The following is a 22111-nucleotide window of genomic DNA, read 5'->3' on the forward strand; positions in this document are numbered from 1 at the left end:
AACGCTGACGTTCACCGGCTGCCACAGAGGAGGATCCCCTGCAGCAATACAGGAGAGCTTCTGTGACGGAGCACTGGCGTGACGTGACCATCCGGTGCTCAGTCATAGAAGCTCCAGCGGAAGTCCAAGGTAGCAGCGGAGGTTGTCTACACGCATCGCGCAGATGTCCACCGGCTGCCCCCACTAGACACCAGGGAGTTTGGAGCATGGGGCACAAGTCTAGGGATGCATCGGTAAGTCAGGGGGGTCATATAGGGGGGGTATAAGGCATATCATGGGGCAGATTGGCAAATAGGGGGAAATAAGGCATATCTTGGGGGCATAGTGGTAAATAGGGGGTATAAGGCATTTCAGGGAGGCAGAGTGGCAAATTGGGGACAATAACGCATATCAGGAGGGGCAGATTGGCATAGCAGGAAGACAGAGTGGCATATGGGGGGTATAAGGCATATCAGGAGGGGCAGAGTGGTATATCAGGGAGGCACAGTGGCATAAGGGGGTATAAGGCATGTCAGGGGACAGAGTGACATATCAGAGAGGCACAGTGCCATATAGGGGATATAAGGCACATCTGGGGGGGCAGAGTAGCATATAGGGGGTATAAGGCATATCAAGGGGGCAGGGTGCCATATAGGGGGTATAAGGCTGTCAGGGGCTGGGTCCATGCAGACAACTGTAATGACCCAGAGCGCCCAATAATGGAATTCAGGAGTTATTGCGCAGTAGCGGAGTTGGACAGGGCGTGGTGCAGGGCGACTGCACTCTCCAGGGTGTTGAGCACCTAGGGTTGTGTGGCCACATACCAGGGCCTTGACATAGCAGCGGATGTTGTCCAGAACAAAACAAAGAGATATCCTGGAGGCACCCTGGAGCAGGCATGAGACATAGCTTAACAGAGAAAAGTGCAGGATGCTGCAGGCCAGGAGTAGGGAAGCTAAGCAGAGTAACAGCAGAAACATAGCAAGCAAAGGGGACAGACAGAGCAAGGAACAGGGAGACTGAGCAAGAAAAATAGCCATACATGGACATACATGGTACAGGCACAACAAAGGACAGGGAACATGGTAAGGAACACAAGGGATGGAGTGAGGGGCCGAGATCCTCAGATGGTTATCCTTTAAGCAAGGATATCTAAAACTGGGACATGGGGAGAGAACAGAGGATGGATATCCTCTGATGGGAAAAGAGGGCAAGGGCACATAAAAGACTGACACACATAAATACAGGACTAGCCTAGCACTATAACGATTGGAGATTTAGTCACATCTTATGGCCATAGTATGCTTAGCCCACCACTACGCCAAAATACTCCAATATTCGGTGGGTCCTAGCACTAAACCCTGCCTACTGGATTACTAATAAGCAGAAACTAAACATTGAATCTAAACACAGAACAGAGATAAAACATACCTAGAGACTGCAGACTGAGACAAACATAACAAATGGGTGGGGCACACCTTATAAAGGAAACAGAAGCTGAAGCTAAGAGCAGGATTGGAATCAAAGAACCAGAAGTACAAGGCAGAGCATACGGAAACCCAGGAATGGATTACAGCGAGACAGGGGAACTGTAACGAGACATGGGAACTGTAGCGATAAGCAGCTCCGCAGCCTGAATCAGGCCCGACAAAGGCATATCTGGGGGGCAGAGTAGCAAGCCATTGGGCAGATTGCGTAACTGGGGGCAGGCTGGCAAATAAAAGGAATTAAAACCAAAAATGCATTTTTTTCTCAATCATAGTTTTTTTTATTGAATATGAAATTTTTTTTACATGTGATTTAATGTTTACTAATAAAACTTTTTTCCTATAGGGTAGTCTTTTATTCAGGCTTTTTCTTTTTTTTTCTAAATTAATATTCAAATTTTGGGGGGTCGTCTTATAATCAGGGTTGTCTTATAATAGCTTCTAACTGAAGTATTCCTTCAGTGCACTTTGCAAACTATGTAGCTTGTGTATTTGTCTCCAGTTGCCAGATTGAGTATTTTTTAACTGTGTCTAGATCAAACTTCAGCGCAGATTACTGTGAAACATACTGAAGGGCAAGTTGGCTGCTCCCTAGAATAGATAGAGTCTCAAGATATCATACCAAAGGATAAAATCAGATTCAAGCAGAAATTATTTTAAAAATAATTTGAACAATTTGATAATTAAAAGTCAATTGTTTTCTAGTAAGCCACATATATTATTAAACACACATAAATGGAAAAAAAAATAAGAACAGAATATTATTCATTCTGAGAGCAATTCACATCATATCGAACAACAAGTAAATACCATGGGATGATTATGATTCACCACATGAAATGCCGAGGGTTGCCAAACATGTTTAATGTAAGAGTCACATACAATAGACTTCAGGTGTCTGAGAGCCACAAGACATGCACAATTGTCATAAAAATTACATATAAGCATTAAGAAATGCATGTACGTGATATTTTTTATTCAATATACATAAAGTACAAATATTTTCAACCTCATTGGAGGAGTATGGGAGAGGCTGTACACATGATCCGTGCGGTGGCTCTGCTCTTTTGTTTAAGTACTCTAATATACTAGAATATTTTCCCGGAGAAAGAAGGATACAGAAACGCTTATCTTTCTCTGTGAATCTGCCTGCGATATTCTGGTTTCTTGGAGTACTTTCGTAAACGGGTGGAGTCACGGCACGCACCACGTGGACAGCCTCTCCCCGTTCTCCAATTGGGGTAAGTGTGTGCATGGAGGCTCCACCCTTTTGAAGAAGCAATCCACAAGGCCTGGTCAACAGAGCTGATACTGGGGAAAAGCAGACGTAGAAAGAAGAACAAGAGGAGGCAAGAGAAGAAGTGGAGCTGTGGAAAAGAAGAGATAGAGACACTGAGACTGAGTGCACGGTCACACTCGCAGGAGGTCTGTCTGAGTGAGCTGGCATGCAAATGTGTTAGGCCAGCCAACATTTTTCCCTGAGCCATACATTACTTGTGAAAGAGCTACATGCAGCTGGCGAGTAACTAGGTCAAGGACTTATTGTAGCGTGTTCTTAAAAAGTTTATTCTGCAAATCCATGGTACAATGGTACACACAGACCAAGATGGTCCAGATCTATACTACCATGCTTCATAAACACAGCCTTTGTTATATGTGAACTGAGATCACTGAATATTGTAATTTCTGCAGCAGTGGGATCTAAAAATCTTAAAGTATGCAGCATCTGGAAGTTCTGGAAACAAAAATGTATACTACAAGTAAGATACTTTGACTCAGAGGCAGGTTTGGCAAAGACTCACACAATAATATTTCAGCATGCAACTATTTGGTAGCAAGGGGACTGGTTGAATGTTCTGTGTGATAGTTTTACCATGTTTGATATGAACAATGTGCCCAAACGGTCTTGCAGGTTGAATCTTCTAAAATAGTGCAAAGACGAAGTATCTAACAGATGCTCTTTAAGTTAATTGCCAATTTAAGACATTGTTTAATAAGATGCTGTTTAATTACTTTCGGACACTGCAGAGGTCTGAAAACCTGAGTGTCTCAGATCATCAGATGTCACTTCTTTCTTCCTTCGGTTTCTGAAATTCTGTTCAATATTCATGGTGACATCTCTTTGCAGATTCTGATTGTTCATTAATCCATATGAGCAGACCCAGTTATGATGGAGAACACACTTAGCTGAGTAGCGCTTTAGGGGATTCAGTACTAGCAGTTTGCTGATTAAATCCTTAGCATCTGTTAAACAAGAAATGACGTTGTGAATTTTAGATATAATGCAGACATTTAGTAAATCTTCAGTATCTTTTTTTTACGTTCCAGTTTTCTAGTGTTATAAAGAAACAGTATTTGGAAAGAAACCATCAGCTAAAAAAGAATCAGTGGCTTTCATTCTATCAGCAAAATAAAGAGGTTACCTAAATCTTCCACAACATACTTTTGTAAAAAAAAGTAATTTTTTCTAAATTTTTCACCATATTTTTTACTTATTTGAATGGTAAACGATATAATACGATCAAAACAATGCCATCCAAAGAAAGCCCTTCTTGTCCTGAAAAAACAATGTATAACAATATAATCACAGCACAGCAGAAATTTTAAAACTGTCTTTGTCACAAAGGGTACAAAAAATAAAATCAGCCTTTGTCACAAAAGGGTAAAAAAATATGTATATGGGGCAGGTCTGTATTTAGGTAATGTAGCCAAACATAACTTCAGACATTGTTCAACAGGGGCACCTTATGTGTAGAAGAAATTATAAGAAAATTGCAAATAAATTTTTTTTTACATATCAGCACCATTATTTTTTTTTCATGTTTCTATGGCATGTTTCAATTGACAAGCCTATTTACTCTGGAAAAAAGCATGTTATTTCTGTAGATACATCAAATACAGAAAACAGGAATCTTAATTGACCCACATATGGTGAAAAAAAAATAGCTTAAGGACTTGAGGTACCAAAAACCTCTGTGACTCCACAAGGACCATCTTATTTTATCTCCACTTCATAACTGGCTGCTCAGTTCCTTCTGAGATAATAATATCTGAGACACAGAAATTAGCTCTAAGGAGTAATTATGAGATGGTAAAATAAAAACTTACCATCTGATATATGATCCCAGTAAGGTGAGAGGAATTCATATTCACCACACTGAATGATGTTGAAGAGTTCTTCTTGATTGTGTTCAAAACTTCTGAAAGGTGGAAATCCACAGAGGAGAATGTACAAGATGACACCTGAAGCCCACATATCTACTTCCAAACCATAACCTGTAAAACCACAGGAGAGTCAGAGGTAATAAAACTGCTATCACTAGAGACTAGCAAAAATTTGCAAACTATATGGGAAAAATCCCATACTAACTGAGAATGGTATGCCTCCAGTTTGATTATCATTCATAAACATACACTTTTGTTTGAACAAGTTGAATAGGGTATGGATTTTACATTTCAAATATAATATAAGAATATGGTTTTCAAAGTACTGTACCTATACTAAATGTAGATAATTCATAATATAAGAAAATGGTTTTCAAAGTACTGTACGTCTATTATTTCCTGAAATATATTGGGGAGTACACTAAATGAGGGTGTTGGAACAATGCTTGAACAAAGGCAAAGTGAAATTAATACGAATGCACTTGTCCCCAAATGTGGGAACCATGTTATCCTTGTTAAGCATATTACCCTTCATTTTGAGAATCACATTCTCTTCTTGCTGACCTGTTTACTAACAGTGTTCTACAATACAAGCAATACTGACAAAAATGTTATGCATGGACTATCCTATTACCTCGTTCTGACAATATTTCAGGGGCCACATAAGTTGGTGTACCACACACAGTGAAAATAGGTTCAGTTACATATACAGCTAGACCAAAATCAGCCAATTTTAGTGTTGTTGTTCCATCAGTGTTGTGCTGTACCTGAAAACATTAAGTAGACACAGGGAAATGTACACATTAGAAATGCTGAAATCGCTTGTAAACTAAACAAGATTTTCTTTATCTTGCCACAAAATAGCAATACATATAGGGTATTATTTAATTAAAGTTCTCATTTTTGTTCTGATAAACCAAAGGAATTCAATGTGATAATCTTATATAACCTATGTATACATTCCTTGCACATATCATAGACAAATCTGAATTTAATTTTGAAATTATGGGGAAATAGCTTCTTACTCCAAGGAGAGATCTGACTACCATTCTGGGGTCGAGAAGGAACCCCCCCCCCTAGTTTGTTGCAAAACTGGAAAGAGGTACAAACTGGATTTTTTGCCTTCTTTTGGATCAACAGCAATTAACAGATGTGGGAAAGGCTGAATTTGATGGACGCATGTCTTTTTTCAGCCTATGTAACTATGAATTGTACACATACATTTTTACTAGAGTAAAAAACCATCAAACTGTGCATTGGTTGCTAAATATACAGCATTCTGTAACTTAGCAGAGAGGATTGTGGGTATCGATTTGCAGCCCACTCAGGGGCCATATTTGTACTTTTTTATCTAATGGTGGACTTTAAGATTTAAGAGACCCATACATTTCTTAACCAATAGGCAAGCACAACGAATAGGTGAAAAGTTATTCACTGTAAAGTGACAACGTGTGTGTGTGTGTTACACTCCAGCTTCTTTCCTCATTCTGTCAGTGTTATATGTTAAATGCCCCCAGTGCTCTGACTGTATTTTTTTTATTTCTATTTTTTCTGTTGTACTTTTACTTTACCTTGTGTGATGTCAAGTGCATAGTATGTAACCGTCTAAGTCCCTGTGCACACTGTAGTTTTACATTGATTTGCTCTTTTTTAAACTTTTTTCTTGTCTGATAGCATGTGACAGGGCCAGGCTAGCTGGCTCATGTGTCATATGAAGTTTAGCCGGGTCACGGAGCACTTTTGTGTCCGGTTCTGTATACCGTGACCCGGTAATATATTATATTGTGTTTATTGTGTAACCGGCCCAGAGACTGATGTGGATTCAGCCCCAGCCTTCAAAGAGCCCTGTCTGCCCAGCCGGCACCCGCACTACAGGGGGGATAACACAGGTGGGGGAACCCATTGTATTCTGTAATCCCCTCACCTGATACATCCCCTGTATACTGATGGGATTTGTGATGGGATGTGGCTGATGGGATTGGGGGTTGGGTTCGGTACACATTGCATTGAGATTGTATATAAGTTCTGTGTGTTTGTAATAAAGAGAGTTCTTCTTGTTTTACTACGAATGGTGGTCTGGATGATCCGTGGATAGCTGAGTGCTATCCGTATGAGGGACTGACTGGTGATTCCTCAGACCTCAAACAGGGGTACCCAGCCTTGGGTACGGTGACCCTGTAACATAGCATATATATTTTTTAATTGCTATACACATTCACTAGTGTCCTTGAAATTAAAACAAAATTACATTAACTGCTATGATACATATAGACATTTTTGCAATGCATAAATAATGAATGGGAGTCAAAAGTTTTCAAAAGACCAGGTCTCGCCCAACTGAATTCACAAGGGAAGTCAAGTGACTGTATGCTACAACTTTTAATACAGTTACCATGATAAGGTTATAACAAAATATAATATTTGGATTTATTCCCTAAAAAGGATGTATGCAGGAAAGTTGTGGTTTCATCTCTCTGAATTATAAAGAATCATCTCTTTGACAATAAGGGCTGAGTCTACCCTGCATAATATCTATAGTTCAATTAGTGTGAATTTTTAAGTAATTTAACTGATTTAAAAATACATTATACAGCGCCAGTCTATCCATTCTTGTAGCAGAAACTCACTGGGTTTGGAGCCTCATAAAGTAAAGTGAATTTTTTCTGATGACTTAAAGGTAGGCAGACAATGCAATGAAGCATTGGAAAAAAAAATCAAGTCAGTTGGTAGTAGCTGCTGCTCCTGCTGTGTGTGTTGGGGTTTCTGTGACACTAAGAAATCTTAATATGTATAGCTTGGAGGAAAAAGGGGACATGTAAAGGAAACATTGAATATGCCTGCCACATCATGGCATTAAATAAGCACTCTAAGATCGCTTTCTTTGCTTAAGCTGTGTTACTCTGGTAATAATTTGCTTATGTTCTTTTTCTTTATTATTAATAAAATACACTCATTATTAATGTTAAATGTAAAAAATTGTATATATTATAAATAAATAATTTGTTATTAATATAATGATAATTAGCATTAATTAATGGTAATTAAAAGTATGCACTGGTGCATTTTAGATTATTGATTGGGATTTTTTTATGTGACAAATGCAATTGATAAAAAATCAAATGAGGCATCACAGATTTGCAAAAATCTGTAAGTCTGTGTGTGTGAGACTGCCTGAGTCTGTGTGTATGTGTGTGACTACCTAAATCTGTGTGTGTGTGTATATGAGAGAGACTGCCTGAGTCTCTGTGTGTGAGACTGCCTGAGTCTGTGTGTGTGTGTCTGTGCGAAAGACTGCCTAAGTCTGTGTGTCTGAGAGAGACTGAATGAGTCACTGTGTGTGTGAGACTGCCTGAGTCTGTGTGTGAAAGACTGCTTGAGTCTGTGTGTCTGAGAGAGACTGAGTCTGTGTGTCTGAAAGAGATTGTCTGAGTATCTGTGTCTGTGTGAGACTGCCTGAGTATGTGTGTGTGTGAGACTGCCTGAGTCTGTATGTGTGTGAGAGGGACTGCCTGAATCTGTGTGTGTGTGTGAGAGAGAGACTGCCTGAGTCTGTGTATGTGAGACTGCCTGAGTCTGTGTGTGTGACTGCCTGAGTCTGTGAGACTGCCTGAGTCTTTGTGTGTGTGTGGTGTGACTGCCTGAGTCTATGTGTGTGAGAGACTGCCTGAGTCTATGTGTGTGTGTGAGACTCCCTGAGTCTGTGTGTGAGAGACTGCTTGAGTCTCTGTGTGTGAGAGAGAGACTGTCTGAGTCTATGTGTATGTGTGAGAGAGAGACTGCCTGAGTCTATGTGTGTGTGGCAGACTGCCTGAGCCTATGTGTGTGTGAGACTGCCTGAGTCTATGTGTGTGATTGCCTGAGTCTGTGTGTGTGTGTGTGACTGCCTGAATCTGTCTGTGTGAGAGACTGCCTGAGTCTGTGTGTCTGAGAGACTGCATGAGTCTGTGTGTGTGTGTGAGACTGCCTGAGTGTGTGAAAGACTGCTTGAGTCTGTGTGTCTGAAAGAGATTCCCTGAGTATCTGTGTGTGTGTGTGAGACTGCCTGAGTCTGTGTGTGTGTGTGTGAGACTGCCTGAGTCTGTATGTGTGTGAGAGAGACTGCCTGAATCTGTGTGTGTGAGAGAGACTGCCTGAGTCTATGTGTGTGTGAGAGAGACTGCCTGAGTCTATGTGTGTGTAAAACTGCCTGAGTCTGTGTGTGTGACTGCCTGAGTCTGTGTGTGTGAGACTGCCTGAGTCTTTGTGTGTGTGTGTGGTGTGACTGCCTGAGTCTGTGTGTGTGAGAGAGAGACTGCCTGAGTCTATGTATGTGTGAGAGACTGCCTGAGTCTATGTGTGTGTGAGAGACTGCCTGAGTCTGTGTGTGTGGGGACTCCCTGAGTCTGTGTATGAGAGACTGCTTGAGTCTGTGTGTGTGTGTGAGAGAGAGACTGCCTGAGTCTATGTGTGTGTGTGACAGACTGCCTGAGCCTATGTGTGTGTGAGACTGCCTGAGTCTGTGTGGGTGATTGCCTGAGTCTGTGTGACTGCCTGAGTCTGTGTGTGTGAGCGACTGCCTGAGTCTGTGTGTGTGTGTGTGAAACTGCCTGAGTCTGTGTATGTTACTGCCTGAGTCTCTGTGTATGTGTGTGAGACTGCCTGAGTCTTTGTGTGTGAGACTGCCTGAGTCTTTTGTGTGTGTTTGTGGTGTGACTCCCTGAGTCTGTGTGTGTGAGAGAGACTGACTGAGTCTATGTGTGTGTGAGAGACTGCCTGAGTCTGTGTGTGTGTGACTGCCTGAGTCTCTGTGTGTGTGTGAGACTGCCTGAGTCTGTGTGTGTGTGACTGCCTGAGTCTCTGTGTATGTGTGTGAGAGACTGCCTAAGTCTCTGTGTATGTGTGTGAGAGGCTGCCTGAGTCTATGTGTGTGTGCGTGTGAGAGACAGAGACTGCCTGAGTCTGTGTGTGTGTGAGAGACTGACTGAGCCTATGTGTGTGTGAGAGACTGCCTGAGTCTGTGTGTGTGAGACTGCCTGAGTCTGTGTGTGTGTGACTGCCTGAGTCTCTGTGTATGTGTGTGAGAGACTGCCTAAGTCTCTGTGTATGTGTGTGAGAGGCTGCCTGAGTCTATGTGTGTGTGCGTGTGAGAGACAGAGACTGCCTGAGTCTGTGTGTGAGAGACTGCTTGAGTCTGTGTGTGTGTGTGAGAGAGAGACTGCCTGAGTCTATGTGTGTGTGTGTGACAGACTGCCTGAGCCTATGTGTGTGTGAGACTGCCTGAGTCTGTGTGGGTGATTGCCTGAGTCTGTGTGTGTGTGTGACTGCCTGAATCTGTCTGTGTGAGAGACTGCCTGAGTCTGTGTGTCTGAGAGACTGCATGAGTCTGTGTGTGTGTGAGACTGCCTGAGTGTGTGAAAGACTGCTTGAGTCTGTGTGTCTGAAAGAGATTCCCTGAGTATCTGTGTGTGTGTGAGACTGCCTGAGTCTGTGTGTGTGTGAGACTGCCTGAGTCTGTATGTGTGTGAGAGAGACTGCCTGAATCTGTGTGCATGAGAGAGACTGCCTGAGTCTATGTGTGTGTGTGAGAGAGACTGCCTGGGTCTATGTGTGTGTAAAACTGCCTGAGTCTGTGTGTGACTGCCTGAGTCTGTGTGTGTGAGACTGCCTGAGTCTTTGTGTGTGTGTGTGGTGTGACTGCCTGAGTCTGTGTGTGTGAGAGAGAGACTGCCTGAGTCTATGTGTGTGTGAGAGACTGCCTGAGTCTGTGTGTGAGAGACTGCTTGAGTCTGTGTGTGTGTGTGTGTGAGAGAGAGACTGCCTGAGTCTATGTGTGTGTGTGACAGACTGCCTGAGCCTATGTGTGTGTGAGACTGCCTGAGTCTGTGTGGGTGATTGCCTGAGTCTGTGTGACTGCCTGAGTCTATGTGTGTGTGTGACAGACTGCCTGAGCCTATGTGTGTGTGAGACTGCCTGAGTCTGAGCCTATGTGTGTGTGAGACTGCCTGAGTCTGTGTGTGTGAGAGACTGCCTGAGTCTGCCTGAGAGACTGCCTGAGTCTGTGTGTGTGTGTGAAACTGCCTGAGTCTGTGTATGTGACTGCCTGAGTCTCTGTGTATGTGTGTGAGACTGCCTGAGTCTTTGTGTGTGAGACTGCCTGAGTCTTTTGTGTGTGTTTGTGGTGTGACTGCCTGGTGTGACTAGCAGTCTGTGTGTGTGTGACTGCCTGAGTCTCTGTGTATGTGTGTGAGAGACTGCCTAAGTCTCTGTGTATGTGTGTGAGAGGCTGCCTGAGTCTATGTGTGTGTGCGTGTGAGAAACAGAGACTGCCTGAGTCTGTGTGTGTGTGAGACTGCCTGAGTCTGTATGTGTGTGTGAGAGACTGCCTGAGTCTGTATGTGTGTGGTAGAGTCTGTGTGCATGCGAGAGAGACTGCCTGAGTCTGTGTGCGTGAGAGAGACTGCCTGAGTCTATGTGTGTGTGTGAGAGAGACTGCCTGAGTCTATGTGTGGGTGACAGACTGCCTGAGCCTATGTGTGTGTGAGACTGCCTGAGTCTGTGTGGGTGATTGCCTGAGTCTGTGTGACTGCCTGAGTCTGTGTGTGTGAGAGACTGCCTGAGTCTATGTGTGTGTGTGAAACTGCCTCAGTCTGTGTATGTGACTGCCTGAGTTTCTGTGTATGTGTGTGAGACTGCCTGAGTCTGTGTGTGTGAGAGACTGCCTGAGTCTGTGTGTGTGTGAAACTGCCTGAGTCTGTGTATGTGACTGCCTGAGTCTCTGTGTATGTGTGTGAGACTGCCTGAGTCTTTGTGTGTGAGACTGCCTGAGTCTTTTGTGTGTGTTTGTGGTGTGACTGCCTGAGTCTGTGTGTGTGTGAGAGACTGACTGAGTCTATGTGTGTGTGAGAGACTGCCTGAGTCTGTGTGTGTGTGACTGCCAGAGTCTCTGTGTGTGTGTGTGTGAGACTGCCTGAGTCTGTGTGTGTGTGACTGCCTGAGTCTCTGTGTATGTGTGTGAGAGACTGCCTAAGTCTCTGTGTATGTGTGTGAGAGGCTGCCTGAGTCTATGTGTGTGTGAGAGACTGCCTGAGTCTGTGTGTGTGTGAGAGACTGCCTGAGTCTGTGTGTGTGTGAGAGACTGCTTGAGTCTGTGTGTGTGTGTGAGAGAGAGACTGCCTGAGTCTATGTGTGTGTGTGTGACAGACTGCCTGAGCCTATGTGTGTGTGAGACTGCCTGAGTCTGTGTGGGTGATTGCCTGAGTCTGTGTGTGTGTGTGACTGCCTGAATCTGTCTATGTGAGAGACTGCCTGAGTCTGTGTGTCTGAGAGAGACTGCATGAGTCTGTGTGTGTGAGACTGCCTGAGTGTGTGAAAGACTGCTTGAGTCTGGGTGTCTGAAAGAGATTCCCTGAGTATCTGTGTGTGTGTGAGACTGCCTGAGTCTGTGTGTGTGTGAGACTGCCTGAGTCTGTATGTGTGTGAGAGACTGCCTGAATCTGTGTGTGTGAGAGAGACTGCCTGAGTCTATGTGTGTGTGTGAGAGAGACTGCCTGAGTCTATGTGTGTGTGAGACTGACTGAGTCTGTGTGTGTGACTGCCTGAGTCTGTGTGTGTGAGACTGCCTGAGTCTTTGTGTGTGTGTGTGTGTGTGTGGTGTGACTGCCTGAGTCTGTGTGTGTGAGAGAGAGACTCCCTGAGTCTATGTGTGTGTGAGAGACTGCCTGAGTCTGTGTGGGACTCCCTGAGTCTGTGTGTGAGAGACTGCTTGAGTCTGTGTGTGTGTGTGTGTGTGAGAGAGAGACTGCCTGAGTCTACGTGTGTGTGTGTGTGTGAGAGGCTGCCTGAGTCTATGTGTGTGTGCGTGTGAGAGACAGAGACTGCCTGAGTCTGTGTGTGTGAGAGAGACTGCCTGAGTCTGTGTGTGTGTGAGAGACTGCTTGAGTCTGTGTGTGTGTGTGTGAGAGAGAGACTGCCTGAGTCTATGTGTGTGTGTGACAGACTGCCTGAGCCTATGTGTGTGTGAGACTGCCTGAGTCTGTGTGGGTGATTGCCTGAGTCTGTGTGTGTGTGTGACTGCCTGAATCTGTCTGTGTGAGAGACTGCCTGAGTCTGTGTGTGTGTGTGAGACTGCCTGAGTGTGTGAAAGACTGCTTGAGTCTGTGTGTCTGAAAGAGATTCCCTGAGTATCTGTGTGTGTGTAAGACTGCCCGAGTCTGTGTGTGTGAGACTGCCTGACTCTGTATGTGTGTGAGAGAGACTGCCTGAATCTGTGTGTGAGAGAGACTGCCTGAGTCTATGTGTGTGTGTGAGAGACTGCCTGAGTCTATGTGTGTGTAAAACTGCCTGAGTCTGTGTGTGTGACTGCCTGAGTCTGTGTGTGTGAGACTGCCTGAGTCTTTGTGTGTGTGTGTGTGGTGTGACTGCCTGAGTCTGTGTGTGTGAGAGAGAGACTGCCTGAGTCTTTGTGTGTGTGAGAGACTGTCTGAGTCTGTGTGTGTGTGGGACTCCCTGAGTCTGTGTGTGTGTGTGTGTGAGAGAGAGACTGCCTGAGTCTATGTGTGTGTGTGACAGACTGCCTGAGCCTATGTGTGTGTGAGACTGCCTGAGTCTGTGTGGGTGATTGCCTGAGTCTGTGTGTGTGTGTGACTGCCTGAATCTGTCTGTGTGAGAGACTGCCTGAGTCTGTGTGTGTGTGTGAGACTGCCTGAGTGTGTGAAAGACTGCTTGAGTCTGTGTGTCTGAAAGAGATTCCCTGAGTATCTGTGTGTGTGTAAGACTGCCCGAGTCTGTGTGTGTGAGACTGCCTGACTCTGTATGTGTGTGAGAGAGACTGCCTGAATCTGTGTGTGAGAGAGACTGCCTGAGTCTATGTGTGTGTGTGAGAGACTGCCTGAGTCTATGTGTGTGTAAAACTGCCTGAGTCTGTGTGTGTGACTGCCTGAGTCTGTGTGTGTGAGACTGCCTGAGTCTTTGTGTGTGTGTGTGTGGTGTGACTGCCTGAGTCTGTGTGTGTGAGAGAGAGACTGCCTGAGTCTTTGTGTGTGTGAGAGACTGTCTGAGTCTGTGTGTGTGTGGGACTCCCTGAGTCTGTGTGTGTGTGTGTGTGAGAGAGAGACTGCCTGAGTCTATGTGTGTGTGTGACAGACTGCCTGAGCCTATGTGTGTGTGAGACTGCCTGAGTCTGTGTGGGTGATTGCCTGAGTCTGTGTGACTGCCTGAGTCTGTGTGTGTGAGAGACTGCCTGAGTCTGTGTGTGTGTGTGAAACTGCCTGAGTCTGTGTATGTGACTGCCTGAGTCTCTGTGTATTTGTGTGAGACTGCCTGAGTCTTTGTGTGTGTTTGTGGTGTGACTGCCTGGTGTGACTGGCAGTCTGTGTGTGTGACTGCCTGAGTCTCTGTGTATGTGTGTGAGAGACTGCCTAAGTCTCTGTGTATGTGTGTGAGAGGCTGCTTGAGTCTATGTGTGTGTGCGTGTGAGAGACAGAGACTGCCTGAGTCTGTGTGAGTGTGAGACTGCCTGAGTCTGTATGTGTGTGTGAGAGACTGCCTGAGTCTGTATGTGTGTGGTAGAGTCTGTGTGCATGTGAGAGAGACTGCCTGAGTCTGTGTGCGTGAGAGAGACTGCCTGAGTCTGTATGTGTGTGTGAGACTGCCTGAGTCTGTGTGTGTGTGTGTGTGTGTGTGTGAGACTGTCTGAGTCTGTGTGTGTGTGAGAGAGAGACTGCCTGAGTCTATGTGTGTGTGTGAGAGACTGCCTGAGTCTATGTGTGGGTGATTGCCTGAGTCTGTGTGACTGCCTGAGTCTATGTGTGTGTGAGAGACTGCCTGAGTCTGTGTGTGTGTGGGACTCCCTAAGTCTGTGTGTGAGAGACTGCCTGAGTCTTTGTGTGTGTGTGACAGACTGCCTGAGCCTATGTGTGTGTGAGACTGCCTGAGTCTGTGTGGGTGATTGCCTGAGTCTGTGTGACTGCCTGAGTCTATGTGTGGGTGTGACAGACTGCCTGAGCCTATGTGTGTGTGAGACTGCCTGAGTCTGTGTGGGTGATTGCCTGAGTCTGTGTGACTGCCTGAGTCTGTGTGTGTGAGAGACTGCCTGAGTCTGTGTGTGTGTGTGAAACTGCCTCAGTCTGTGTGTGAGACTGCCTGAGTCTTTGTGTGTGAGACTGCCTGAGTCTTTTGTGTGTGTTTATGGTGTGACTGCCTGAGTCTGTGTGTGTGTGAGAGACTGCCTGAGTCTGTGTGTGTGTGTGACTACCTGAGTCTATGTGTGTGTGTGTGTGTGTGTGTGTGTGTGAGACTGCCTGAGTCTGTGTGTGTGTGACTGCCTGAGTCTCTGTGTATGTGTGTGAGAGACTGCCTAAGTCTCTGTGTATGTGTGTGAGAGGCTGCCTGAGTCTATGTGTGTGTGAGAGAGACAGAGACTGCCTGAGTCTGTGTGTGTGTGAGACTGCCTGAGTCTGTATGTGTGTGTGAGAGACTGCCTGAGTCGGTATGTGTGTGTGAGAGACTGCCTGAGTCTGTATGTGTGTGGTAGAGTCTGTGTGCATGTGAGAGAGACTGCCTGAGTCTGTGTGCGTGAGAGAGACTGCCTGAGTCTGTATGTGTGTGTGAGACTGCCTGAGTCTGTGTGTGTGTGTGTGTGTGTGTGACTGTCTGAGTCTGTGTGTGTGTGAGAGAGACGCTGCCTGAGTCTATGTGTGTGTGTGAGAGAGACTGCCTGAGTCTATGTGTGGGTGATTGCCTGAGTCTGTGTGACTGCCTGAGTCTATGTGTGTGTGAGAGACTGCCTGAGTCTGTGTGTGTGTGTGTGTGTGAGAGAGAGACTGCCTGAGTCTATGTGTGTGTGTGACAGACTGCCTGAGCCTATGTGTGTGTGAGACTGCCTGAGTCTGTGTGGGTGATTGCCTGAGTCTGTGTGACTGCCTGAGTCTATGTGTGTGTGTGTGACAGACTGCCTGAGCCTATGTGTGTGTGAGACTGCCTGAGTCTGTGTGGGTGATTGCCTGAGTCTGTGTGACTGCCTGAGTCTGTGTGTGAAACTGCCTGAGTCTGTGTATGTGACTGCCTGAGTCTGTGTGTGTGTGTGTGAGACTGCCTGAGTCTTTGTGTGTGTGACTGCCTGAGTCTCTGTGTGTGTGTGTGTGTGTGTGTGTGAGAGAGAGAGAGAGACAGAGACTGCCTGAGTCTGTGTGCGTGAGAGAGAGACTGCCTGAGTCTGTGTGTGTGAGAGAGACTGCCTGAGTCTGTGTGTGTGTGACTGCCTGAGTGTCTGTGTATGTGTGTGAGAGACTGCCTAAGTCTCTGTGTATGTGTGTGAGAGGCTACCTGAGTCTATGTGTGTGGTAGTCTGTGTGCATGTGAGAGAGACTGCCTGAGTCGGTGTGCGTGAGAGAGACTGCCTGAGTCTGTGTGTGTGTGTGTGAGACTGTCTGAGTCTGTGTGTGTGTGTGAGACTGTCTGAGTCTGTGTGTGTGTGAGAGAGACTGCCTGAGTCTATGTGTGTGTATGAGAGACTGCCTGAGTCTGTGTGTGTGAGACTGCCTGAGTCTGTATGTGTGTGTGAGAGACTGCCTGAGTTTATGTGTGTGTGAGAGACTGCCTGAGTCTGTGTGTGTGTGAGAGACTGCCTGAGTCTCCGTGTGTGTGTGTGTGTGTCTGCCTGAGTCTGTGTGTGTGTGACTGCCTGAGTCTCTGTGTATGTGTGTGAGAGACTGCCTAAGTCTCTGTGTATGTGTGTGAGAGGCTGCCTGAGTCTATGTGTGTGTGTGTGAGAGAGACAGAGACTGCCTGAGTCTGTGTGTGTGTGTGAGACTGCCTGAGTCTGTGTGCATGTGAGAGAGACTGCCTGAGTCTGTGTGCGTGAGAGAGACTGCCTGAGTCTGTGTGTGTGTGTGTGACTGCCTGAGTCTGTGTGTGTGTGTGAGACTGTCTGAGTCTGTGTGTGTGTGTGTGAGAGAGACTGTCTGAGTCTATGTGTGTATGAGAGACTGCCTGAGTCTGTGTGTGTGAGACTGCCTGAGTCTGTATGTGTGTGTAAGAGACTGCCTGAGTCTGTATGTGTGTGTAAGAGACTGCCTGAGTCTGTATGTGTGTGTGAGAGGTTTTTTTTTTTAGTAAGAAAGCTTGAAGTGGTTACTAAAAAATTTGAATCTCACTACTGCAGAGGTCCTGTGTGGCCCCTCCCCCAGGTGTCAATGTCCACCATACACTGACCATGGATGTGATCATTTTTTACTTAGTCTTCAGAGGTGTTACTGTCTATGCGTATGACTCATGTATTGTACCCTATCTTCCCAAAATTAATTTAATCAGTTATTCTCAAAGTAACAAACTAGAAATTCTTGTTATTTCACTAGAATGGAGAAATATAGCCATCTAGTGGAAAAAAATGGTACAATGTTACAAAGTAACATTGTACGTATGTACGTATGTACGTATGAAAAAGAGGTAAAAAAAGGCTGCACTTAAAATAACAGATATGAGATAACCAATAATAGTTAATAAGCTGCTATGGTGAGAACCTCTTAAAAGTGCATATAAAAACTCCCCCAACTAAAAATGCAATAGTACAAATGTAAAACAGTAAAAAAGAGTATTTCTCTAACCAAGCGCTTATAAAATATTAAATCTATAGATTATAAAGTAACCTTAAAATACTTAAATTTGAGCGTGCATAGGTTGGTCAGCGGTTTTCAATCAATATCTCTCAAATGCAGACATTGTAAAAGAGAGACATCATACTGCAAAAAAACATCACTGTATAAAATGAAAATGTTAAAACCTATACACAGTCTGCTCACCGTATTCAGAGCCAAATTAAAAATTTAGGCTCATAAAAGACACATATGGACACTCTTAAGGCAGTGTCCTAGCCCCTTTCTGAGAATAATCACTCAAGATGTTCTTATTAATTTAAAAGTTTTTAAACAATTTATTAATACTTCAAGTAATTAATTTTTTTAAAATAATAAAATAAGATAAAATAAGATAAATTGTAGGGCTGCAAAAACTAATCGATAAAAACGATAATAATTGATGATGAAAATCGTTGCCAACGAATTTCATTATTGATTAGTTGAATCGATTTTTATGCAAATGCTCTGAAAAATACCCCTTGTTTTATAATTCGTTTTATTCAGTTTGACTCACAGCAGTTACTACTTACCACTCCCTCCCTGCAGTCATTGCCGATTGGCCCGCCCCTTTCTTCCAGCCCCTCCCTGCAGTCACACTCAAGATTGATCCCGCCCATTTCCTATAGCGTCCATATGGCTCACCAACTCAGTTAACTGTGAGTATAAAATTAATATTTAGGTTGCTAAAAGTTAGGGGAGGTAGGGGTTAATTTAGGGGCAGTTATGGTTAATGGGGTGTTTAGGGTTAATTTAATTTAATAAAGTTAACTTAAGGTTATGGTTAATGGGGTCTTTATGATTCATTTAGGGGCAGTTATGGTTAATGGGGTTTTTAGGGTTAATTTAGAGGCAGTTATGCCTCAAATGTGCATAACGGGGGGGCAGGTTGGAACATAAAAACAAGAAATGCATTTTTATCATTTTTGTTATTCTGTTTGTTTTTAACATCCTGCTTGTTTATTAAATTATTTTAAATAAATGAAAAATTTACATAAATTTTTTTTATCCGATTAATCGATTAATTGAAAAAATAATCGATTATGAAAATAATCGTTAGTTGCAGCCCTAATAAATTGTGATAAAGTGCAATCTGGCTGAGGAAGTCACAGACTGACGAAACGCTTCCCAGTGAACATATTGAGCACTTTTATCACAATTTATCTTATTTATATAGTTATGTAACACTTAAAATAAATAAGATAAATTGTGACAAAACTTCTCAATACGTTCACTGGGAAGCAATCACAATTTAATTACAATTTAATTACCTGAAGTATTAATAAATTGTTTAAAAATTTTTAAATTAATAAGAAAATCTTGAGTGATTATTCTCAGAAAGGGGCTAGGACACCGCCTTAAGAGTGTCCTTATGTGTCTTTTATGAGCCTAAATTTTTAATTTGGCTCTGAATACGGTGAGCAGACTATGTATAGGTTTTAACATTTTCATTTTATACAGTGATGTTTTTTTGCACGATGATGTCTCTCTTTGCCTTTTATATCTCATACAATATCTGCATTTGAGAGACATCGATTGAAAACTGCTGACCGACCTATGCACGCTCGAATTTAAGTATTTTAAGGTTACTTTATAATCTATAGATTTAATATTTTATAAGCGCTTGGTTAGAGAAATACTCTTTTTTACTGTTTTACATTTGTATCTATGTAGATTTGTATTATTGAAAGCAAATCGTCTGAAGGTTTTGATTCTTGGTCAACATGACAATCTTCTGTTGCTTCTATTACAATAAACGGAGAATTTACAAAAAAACATGACAATCTGATCAAGCCATGTAAATCTGTTGGGTAGTTACCACACCCTATACACATTAATTCCTAAACAATGCACAGTGACACTATGCATGCTACACAATACACAGTCCCAAAATGCTATACACAAGTATACTACTATACTATACAAAATCATACTATGCTATGCACAAAATATTTACAAAAATATGAGGGGTGTACTCACTTTCGTGAGATACTGTACATACTAAACAATATGTAGTAACTGTATCCTATACTCTACCAACATTCTTTTAACTATTTGTTTTGACTTACTTTATACTCTACACTCCTTATCTTAAGCAATTAGGATCTAGCCCAACTTTTCTGGAACTGGCCCAATAGTTAATTACTGATGATTACATTTTATGACTCCAATAAACTGTGACAAATGGTAATTAACTGTTATAGTTATAGTTAAAGTGGATAAGATAATGAGCAGAAGGTGGAAGTTAACCGAAACAGACAAATCAGGCAGGATCAGAGTCATATGCTGGAGATTTTTCCTTTAAAGTGGCACAAGAGAGCTAAAACTTGAGATGCGCCCCAGTGGGAATGCACCATTTGAGGCTAGGAAGCGACTGTCCGTTCTTGGTTGAGCGTCTCAAATTTGTTTTGTATAATATTTCACCCTTCGTGATACCTTGGGACCCACCCCAAATGTAAAGGTAAGTACAGATGTGTACCACCTTGCTCTCTTGTGCCTAGAGGGATACCAATGGTACCCCACTGACGAGGTCAATGAAGCCCGAAACATATGTCTGTTGTTGTTCATTCTGTCATGCAGGGGAAATTTGTCGGTTCTGGACTGCCCTTGGGGCAGAATCAGACTGATATGTTGATGGAGATTTTTTCTTTGTAAAGGCATAAGAGAGCTAAAACATGCTCCATGACAAAAAAGGCAAATTAATTAACCAATTTATTATTAATAATAATTATTTTGAGGTTTCTCATTCGTTTTCATTTGATTCATAAGGGGTCTCTGTTCATACAAACATAAGGTTGTATATGAATCAGAATGCACAAGTCTAATGGTTAATATGATGCCAGTAAAGTCAGCCAGGGTATGATCTGTTCATCAATATGGCAATGTAATTTGTACAAATCAGTGAAATTAATATTACACCTGTTAAAAAAGTGTAGCAGTCTGAATACCACTCACCAAAAGGTTTTCAGGTTTAACATCCCTGTGTACAATGTTCTTGTTGTGAATATATAATAGCGCCTCACATAAGTCAGCCAACATGAAGGCAGCATCATGTTCGGTGAACTTAACACTCTCAGTAATTGCATCAAACAAGTCACCTCCTTTGATATATTCCATGATTAAGTAAATCTCAGTCTCTGTCTCATAATTATCTAGAAGTCTGACTATATTGGGGTGTGAAAGGCACTTGATTATCCTTACTTCATTGTCGATTATATATTCTTTTCCTTTTAGCTTGGATTTATCAATAATTTTCATGGCATATTCTATATTTACTTTACGTGGTCTACATTCCTTCACAACTGCAAAGTTTCCATCTCCAATTACTCTTCCAATGTCATAATAGTGTTCTATATTGACTGTCTCTTTGGTATAACATGTTTTATTTATTTGGAAGCCATCCGTTTCCTCATTGTTTTTTGATAATTGTAATGGGGTCTTTGGTGTTTGCGTCTCGATAGTATTTATGGCATCTTGATTATTAGAATTCTCGACAGTAATCTTTTCTTCTTCTAAACACATTTTTTTATTTGTATTTTCAAGAAAATCCTCTATGAGTTGACCAGTGGGTTTGATCATGGTGTATCTTGTCAGCTGACATTGACCCTTGAAATGTTCTTTTCTGTGTGTGTTTTTGCTTTTTTTTTGCATTTTGTTCTTGTGCCAGTTCAGTTTTCCATACCTTACTAAATCATCTTCTTCCAACTTACTAGTACATGCTTCACATGTTACTATAGTAGTCAAACTATTATTCAGCTGAAAAGTTCTACAGCATTCGGTTTCTTCCAAATTACACCTTTGTAACTCTGTTGTGGCTGTATCTTCCAGAGATTTATCATTTTTTAATTTACTATTACATTTCTGCTTAAATCCATAATCTTTAATATGTTCACAGGCGACACATTTTTCACACCCGATATCATTCAAGCTTGTGGTTGATATTTTAATTTTAGAATGTTCTTGCTTGCTATGGCAAGATTCAACATTTTTTAAAAACTCAGATGTCTTTTCCTGATCAACTTTACATTTTTCAGCTCCATGTTTTAGTATTCTTGTGTTTTTTGCTCTGCTGTTAGTACGAATATTTCCAGTATTCTTGGTTATCACACTGGGAGACACAATTTCACCTCTATTATTGGTTATGGATCTTTCCTCATGACCACTATCACCACCTTTATTATCCACTTTGCAGAGTTTTTCATAATGCTCCTTGCTCTGCTTAAGGGATGTATCAGGGAACAGTTCATTTACAGCAATTTCAATGTTTTTTAGTGTGAGTTGCTCCCTCCCTAATGCTATGAAAGCATCATCCCCACGGAAGAAATCAGACACACTTCTTATTTCCTTGCCTTTGAGGTTATATAGTTTCCTTACTCTGTCATTTTTCCACCTTGGAAATCCAAGTGCCTCTGATATATCTGCAACAAGCTGTTCAAAAGTCTGAACTGATCTCCTGTTAAGAAGTAAAGTTATTTTTCTCATTGGGTGGTTTCCTGGTTTAACAACAGTCACAATTCTTGGCTTTACTGGACTGTTCTCTGAATGTATTGTGTGGAAACCATGACGAGAATGAAAACAGTGAGAAGTATTTGTTCCAAGGCATGGTTTAACAAAAACGTGGGGTCCCAAAGGTGGACAGGTTGCTTGGTGCCTTCTATTTGAAGGTCTTGAGTTGATGTTGGTATTAAGATGACCATAAAGTGACTGTTGACCTTAAAAAATAGAATAGGTAAAAATTAAAGATATTCCGTAGCATAATAAATCTAAAATAAAATACATATTTGTTACTATCTTGTTTTGTTTTCTTTTACTATGAAAGAACAAGTGTTCTTGTTAGAGATTAGTGAAATCACTACCAAGGAAACACTCAGT

The 22111-nt window shown here is 42.7% G+C and overlaps 1 protein-coding gene across 1 annotated transcript; it reads right to left on the reverse strand.

Annotated features, from left to right (window-relative positions):
- Positions 1 to 1549: 1549 nt before the first annotated feature.
- Positions 1550 to 20761, reverse strand: LOC149283563 (serine/threonine-protein kinase DCLK3-like). Its single transcript, XM_089497384.1, has 6 exons — positions 20195 to 20761; positions 5266 to 5398; positions 4575 to 4742; positions 3480 to 3710; positions 2643 to 2777; positions 1550 to 1689 (listed from the first exon to the last, which is right to left on the reverse strand). The coding sequence occupies exons 1-6, from the start codon at positions 20759 to 20761 to the stop codon at positions 1550 to 1552; spliced, it is 1374 nt and encodes a 457-aa protein (XP_089353510.1).
- Between the last annotated feature and the right edge of the window lie 1350 nt (positions 20762 to 22111).

Source organism: Sceloporus occidentalis, unplaced genomic scaffold (genome assembly GCF_023333645.1).
Source record: "Sceloporus occidentalis isolate IW3139 unplaced genomic scaffold, rSceOcc1.0.p SCAF_102, whole genome shotgun sequence".
In the NCBI taxonomy this organism is placed as follows: Eukaryota; Metazoa; Chordata; class Lepidosauria; order Squamata; family Phrynosomatidae; genus Sceloporus; species Sceloporus occidentalis.